At 40.0% G+C, this 7,577-nt stretch overlaps 1 protein-coding gene across 1 annotated transcript in view; it reads left to right on the forward strand.

The window, feature by feature from the left end:
• cwc27 (CWC27 spliceosome associated cyclophilin) overlaps positions 1-7,577 on the forward strand; it is a 47,040-nt gene that overhangs the window by 35,737 nt on the left and 3,726 nt on the right. Inside the window, exons 12-13 of the mRNA XM_016447330.1 lie at positions 1,665-1,774; positions 3,081-3,193. Of these exons, the coding sequence (XP_016302816.1) occupies positions 1,665-1,774; positions 3,081-3,193 (223 nt within the window). The remainder of the gene's footprint in view (positions 1-1,664; positions 1,775-3,080; positions 3,194-7,577) is intronic.

The following is a 7,577-nucleotide window of genomic DNA, read 5'->3' on the forward strand; positions in this document are numbered from 1 at the left end:
CAGACGATTTTATTGCGCGATTATGAAATCGAAGAAATCGTTCGCGATAATGACAGCTGTTTGCATAGCTTCTCAGTGAACTACGGCTCTGTGAAGTAAATGCTGCTCCATCTGAAAGCATGTGAAAATACCACATTTAATAACATATTTTTACTCCAAACTCACTTCATAACGTCAGTCGAGTGTTTGAAATAAATCCTTCTGTGAGATGATGTGGCTTCTTACACAGAATAAGGCACGCAACATATTTCATAGTATTTAAGCAGTGATAAAGGCATTGCATTATAAATATACTTTATTTTAATGAAAATTATAATAAGAAGAACTCCGATAAACCGTATATTGCCATAGTCGTGTGTTTATTAGTCACGCTGAATCAATGAAAGCAGTTCTGTTTATTCAGCTGCAGTGATAGGCATTTCCTGGGTTTCTTCTGCGAGGCGTATTTGGAGTTTCAGCGCGAGAGCGCCCTCTGGCCTTTGGATGGAGATTTACTGCTGATCACAGAACCGTGCTTCACTGAAAGATACGCATGACAATCGCAGCTTCTGTCGAATCGCGATCTCGATTCCATTTCGATTTATCGTGCAGCCCTATTCTGAGGAGTCACTTATTTTTACTTAGCCTATATTAGTGCTATTGTGACAAACTTGTACACATTCACTTGTTGAACTTTTCCCAAACTATAATGCCAGACTAAATATGTGAAATCGAGTGCAACACTTTGAAATATGATAGACAACCTTTCATTGCATCTAAATGTTGTAGGACTCATCTGCATTTTAGCAACTGTAAACTAATTGGCCAAGGAATTATATTATTTAATGAAAGAATGGTTTATTTTTATTATTTTCATGAATGTAACTGTTTATTGAACTTTGTGTCCAAAACCCTGTTTTCTGTGGTAAAATCGCTGTAAGGCACATCATCTTGTGATGTTTGTTTACTGTCGTCTTTCTGGTTTACGTTTCACTTGGAAATGAAAAATCCCTTGGTTTTGGAAAGCATGTTGTGCACGCTTACGCTGCAAAATGCCATCAAATAAAGCTGTTATAATATGATAGCGGACATGACAGAACTGTTTTATTTCATTAGATGCTGACATTTGCCATTTCTCATTCTCTTCTGTCTTTTTTCCCCCCTTATTTTGTAGTGTTCGCTGTGACTATCTTGAATGATGGGAGAGCCTCAGTGTTACATAAACACATTTTGATGTGTTTCCCATTTCATTTGTTTAATCCTCTCAGTATACATGTCTGTATATCACATGTGTTTCCTTATAATTTGAATAAAATCCATCTCTTTATAGTGCAGAAAATCATTTGGACTGCAAAAGTCATAAATTTTGGCCTTTGCACTGATGAGGGTCTTAGGACCTAAATTTTGGCATTGGCGATATGATTATTCTTGGAAGCAAGTGGCCCACAGGAGCTGTCATCTTCATCTAAGCTTATAGCAGTATAAATTTTATGTATTTCATAGTTATGTCCATATGATAGTAATAACTTCTGCTCTGGAATTTGGCTGTTTTTCTTTTCATGTAAATCCTTTCAAGTTAGTCACACTACTATATATATAAAATATAAAATAATAGACAGATTGATCCCTGAAGGGAAGTTAATTTCTCTTATCTAGATTGTAATCGCTCTTGTTTTCTCTCAAAGGTGACAGTAAGCCGACCAGTGAGGCGGTGACAGAGTACCTGGAGAGCAGGAAGAAGTATGAAGACATGAGGAAGCAGAAACTGAAGAAAGGTTCTGGCCGAGAGGCTCAGGTAAGTTGTAGCTTCAAGACTCTACGATTTTCTTCAGCTCTTATAATGGTAAAGATTAGATTTGGAAAGTTCTGGCTTATTCCAGCTTGAAATAAACGACAAGTTTCTTCTTAAAGGAACAGTTTACCTAAGAATGAGAATGCTGCCATCATTTACTCAAGTTCCAAAACTTTTTGACTTTCTCTTTTCTGTGAAACACTTTTTCAAATATTGTGGCAACTTGTGTGCTTTATTGCAAGTTGAAAGTCTAAAGTCATACTTTGTGCGACAAACAGAGTGAAATTTTATTCGTCATTTATTGACAATGCAATACTAATACTAAATTACTTCAAATGCACAAAACATGAAGCACAAGACTTATTATTAGTTTATACTGAAACTGTAAATATAATGGTAGAAGACTGGAAAAAAGGTAAATTCTTCCAAGTGTCAAGAATTCAGACAGTCGACATGTCATAAATATTGCCATTAACACAAAGAAAAAAAGACGCAAACAGTGATAAATAATGTGTTTTTGTGTGTTTTTCTTCAAATGACATGAACTTTGGCTGTATGTAGTTCATTTTAAATTTCCTTCACTTGTTTTCACTATTAAATACAAAAGTCTATCATAAAGAACAAGAAGTGCTATTTAAACCATTCCCTTTTCTAAAAGATTCCACCATACTGTGCAAATGTTGAGAGTTTTGCTTGTGGGCTATCATTCAGAATTTGCAAGTTATTTGTTCGTGCGGTCTACCACAGAGTCTGACCACAGGCTGTTAGTCAATTATCTGTTGTAAGGTCAATTGAATTATTCATGCAAAGATTTGACTCGAGAATAAATCGAATGTCACTACTTGAAGATGCTGGAGTGCATGCCAAAATTATTTTCAGTGAATGACAGTCTGTTTCAGCTGTTTTTGTCCATACAATGAACATCAGTGGAGTCCCAAACAACACTGGACCTTATTTACTTTTACTGTTTGGACACACTGAACATTTTTTCAAAATATCTTCCATAGAACCCAATACAAAATGTAGTGCCTCACAGATGAATCATATGAAGATTCAAAGTACAAAAGTTCAATATAAAGTAGATAAATATAAATCTTTCACACTACTCAAACTTATATCATCACACAAAAGATTTTTATTGAATAAATTACTATTGAATAGAAGAATGGAAGTCATACAGGTTTGGAATGAAACGAGGGTGATGACAGGATTTTTTAGATGAACTGTCCCTTTGAATATGCACAGAGCTTTTTTTTTAATTTAAAAACACCCGAAAGTCAAAATAACACGCTTTCTCTTGTCTCTAAAGACACTCGCCCTTTTGGAACGCTTCAAATCCAAACTATCATCTGCGATTTCGGAGACTCCTAGTGTTCCAGAGGAAGACGTTGAGGAACTTGGCGAGGATGACGATAAGGGCTGGTGAGTTGCTTTTTCTCGCTTCTCCATTCCTACAGAGGTTTAATGCACTAATGGACTTGCAGTTGTCTGTGATCAAATGCATTCTCAGTAACTCGCGCCTCATTGGTTGTCCCAATGCACAGCTACTGTTTCGCATTAAGGTAGCAGAGCTATTTATTTGGACTAACATAGCAAAACGTTCATACCTCTCCCCACATCAGGCACAGCTGCTTGCCTTAAGTGTGCCTGAGCCACCTCGCTCTCCAGCCAAGTCATGCGTTTGGCTCTGCAGCGCGCTGACACCATTAGAACAGTATGCAGTGTTTGTTTTTGCTGCGCTGCAATAGCCACTTGTGAAGAAGTAGTTTTCTCAGCTGACTTAACTGAGTAAATAACTGCTTCAACAGACGGAGTGCCCAGATGGAACGTGTCTCACCCACCGAACGCCAGACAGGGCACGTCAACCTGCAGTCAGACGCGTGCTGTCTTTTTAACAGATGCTCATTACGGGTGCCAGCAGAACCAGCGCCCGGTGATAAACCATTGTTGGAATTTTCCATAACACCAGCATATGTTTTGGATATAAGCGTGCTGGTGTCCATACCAGGCTTTTTAATCAGCGTAACCAGTGAGCTGGTCAACTAGCTTCACTTTGAAGACCATGTTTTGGATCTAGCTCGACCAACATCAAACCAGCACTAACCGCCTGCATCGCTACCGGTCGCCCGTGTCTCCTCAAATCGCCAACTTTGACAGTCTATTCTGTCAGATATGTCCTAGTTTGACTTCTGCAGCCCTTTTAAATCCGTAGGGAAGAGTGGGGTGTGTCGCACACCTTAATTCAGAAAACATTGTGCAATAGTTTTTACATGCAACTATATATTTAGAAAGATTCCATCACATCCAGCTGCCTGTGGCATTATAGCTAAAATTAATTTTGTCATTACAAACTTTTCCAGGGCCCAAAATATATATGACGTGTGAATATATTAAGTGTCTAAATCATGTAATTTTTTGGCTATATCATATTTTTAGCCATGAATTATAAAAAAAAAATTCCAAAATGGTGCCTGTGCCAGTGACTATGAAAAACATATATATAGCAAATAAAATGCAAAAAAAAAATAAAAATCCAAATAATGTTCAGAAAAGTAGCCTTTAAGAATGGAATTGTTTATTGCTTTTTTTTCTTATGTTCATATTTTTATTTGGATTATAAATAATTTACATTTTTCCGAGTGCTTCAGCTTATCCCTTTACATGTTTACCCCTAACATAGGGCAAGTTGTACCACTTTTTATTGAAAAGTTATACTTTTGGATCAGTTATCAACACTTGCTTATAATTTCAGTTGATGGCAGGTCAGGTATTAGTAAAAAGTGGCACATCTTACCCCACTCTTCCCTACGGATCGTTTTCACGATAGCACTCACTACTAGACGTTGTATCGGACATTGTTTATGTCATGAGCTGTAACAACTGCCTCATCTGTCTGTATGTCACTGGAGACATTCCAATCCAACAGCATACTACGAGATTGTGAAGACAGAAAAGAAATAATTACCATGTCACAGCGGTGCTAGATCACTAAATCACACACACCACTCACTGAGCAAATATTAAGTCTGTTCGGTTTTATTTTTGCTCTCTGTTAAATATGAAGACTAAACACAGCTTAGATTTTCTTTTTGGCATCCTTTAGATTATTATTATTTTTTTCAGTCCTGATCTGATGGGACCGTTTCCATGTCGGGCCGAGGGTGTTATTGACAGCTAAGTTCTTTGGCCAGGATAACATTTATGATGCTGCAAAATGAATCAGGCTCCAGGGAGCATCAATCTTAATGCTGTATGCGAGGCACAAAGCTATGGCCCTGATTGTGCGCTTAAGTACACAAATAGAATATCAATTAGAAATGTTTCGGTTAGATTCTGTTTTCTCCATAATCTTCCTAGCACATGTGATGAAGATGCATGCATTTGTAAGTACGGCCTCTGAGATTACAGTAGGTACTTAAAAACTGATTTTGCTCATCCACATTTATGGCTTTCAGTTTGAAAGATGTGTTTTTCTATTTAATGAACGCTCAACTTGATTGGACATTACTGTGATTCATAGATACGCTTTATATCTAAAGCCCTGCCATGACCAATGCGTCACACGGCACTTCTAGTTTTTCCGAGGATTACGGGAAGCAGACTGGTAAATCATTGTTTTTTTCGGTCTCGGTTAAAATGTATAGCCTCAGCGGTTTGCTTTTTTGGGTCCCGCACTAACGTATACCCTATCCATTGATACAGTTCACTGAAAACTCAGGGTTGTTTTCCGTTGGAAGCGTTTGAAGTGACTCTGCGGGTTGGATGTGGCACGTTTACGCTTAACCGTTTGGTAGACATCCGCTGCAGTCGATTCGCACTTTCGCAGGAAAACCATAAATCACAATCAAACGTAAAGAATGCGGTCGGGCGCATGCCTCTGCGAAGAGTAATGTCTTTACGCTTGATTAATTATCAGTCTTAATGGTGTGCGAGTCCGTGCCGCAGCCACAGCAGTGACGTGCTGAGGATAAAGCGAAGATCTGTCAGACCATCGTCCTCCCTCTTCACGCCGCAAGCCACCGCAGGGAAATGAATTGACATGGTGTGTTTTTCTCTCGTATTCGCTTTTCATCAAAGACCTTGAGTCTTTATCTAAATATATGCACTCAGATGCTCCAACAAATACCACATGTGAGCGCAAAAGGTGGGGGCGCCGTCTGAGCCCGTGTTTCCTATCAGTTACTTTGTCTTCAGGATGGACTGTAATTGCTGACTAAGGACCCCCACGACGCTGGGACGTTTTAGGTCTGACTCCAGAGAGGAGGAGGGACAAGAGGCCCCTAGTGCTAGAAAAACAGCAGTGGGAAGTCTGTACCACTTTCTGAATGCCTGTTGCACCCCACGAACGGAACATGGGTTACAACAGGTCAGACACTGGAAGTCAAGTCTGGGCCAGATTGTAAACTATTCCATCTGTGTCTGTGTCTACAAAAACCCCTTTTCGCCCAGGAGCCCAGGCCTCCGCTCCTGCTTCCCCCTCTTTCGCAAAAGCGAAAGAAAAATAAATTCAGGAAGAGGCTTCCGAGGGCCTCGGCATCATGGCGGGAGCCCCTCCCTGATAAGAGCCCCAATCAAACGGTGGGATTTTTGCATGAGCCATAACTCTAGGCGACGAGTCCGACGAGCTGTCATCACCGAGACTGCTAGACAAATTATCAGAGCCGGCTGCTTTACGTGACGGGAGTCCTGCGGGTCTGCCAGAGTATAGCCATGACATTCTAGATGAGCTGTCACATCTCCTACGGACTTCAAATGGATGCAAGCATGCACACACACACACACACACACACACACACATACACACTCGGCCGAACACTTAAAAATGGGCTCGCACGCACTCGCAGACTCTTTATCCGTCTCTTTGGCTGAATCCAGGGGTTCTGCGATGGCTCAAAAATAGCAGCGTGGTGGATTACTTACCAACGAGAGCGCTCATAATTTTAGACAGCAGGCCACTTCCATTCTTCGGTTCCTTCATGCATTCGTCTTGACTCGGACAACCGGCTCAATTTAAAAATCTTCCTTCAGCTCCTACAGTTACTTCCTGACACACTTCTGCGAAACCACCAAAACTTGCACCGTATTGAATTGACAGCTGGGAGTCGTTGAATTATTGAAACGTCCCGTCACGTCTTGTTCTTTCAAACCAGCCCTGGGCTTTGGAGGCGAGTGTGTTTACTATGATACCCGCACCGCAGATTTGGATTTGTGAAGGATAGAGTCTTTCCAGAAATTCTGACCTTCACAAGAATAGCTCAAACAGGTGTGGAATATCAGTTCTTTTAGCATCTTTCTTTGGTTTAGATGAGACCCCAGAGAGCCATCTGGCCGTGTCCGTGATGTATAACAATGACCTGTTTCACCCTTCCTGACGTTTCTTTGAGGTTCTCTCCATGTCTTGATTCAGACAGTTCCTCTGTAGCCATCATCTCAGTATGAAATGTAGGTCAACAGAGCAGAGGTGAGATGTGTGGATATGTACCTCATCCTAGGCTTACTCCAAAAACAACACCCTAAATATGGCCTCGAACAAAAAGAAAATCCATTCGTCATTTACTCACGTCGTTCCAAACTCGTATGAATGACTTGCTTCTGTAGAACACAAAAGAAGATATTTTGAAGAACACATAAGGCGAAAGTTAATGGGGAGCAAAGCAACATTGGACCCCATTTACTGTGATTTGTAAACATGGATGGGTTTGGAACAACATTAGAGTCATTTCTCTTTAAAGGGGTCATATATTTTGTGTATTTGGTGTAACAGAATATGTTGACATGCTTTAATGTTCAAAAAAACACATTATTT

Source organism: Sinocyclocheilus anshuiensis, unplaced genomic scaffold (genome assembly GCF_001515605.1).
Source record: "Sinocyclocheilus anshuiensis isolate Anshui unplaced genomic scaffold, SAMN03320099.WGS_v1.1 scaffold567, whole genome shotgun sequence".
NCBI lineage: Eukaryota > Metazoa > Chordata > Actinopteri > Cypriniformes > Cyprinidae > Sinocyclocheilus > Sinocyclocheilus anshuiensis.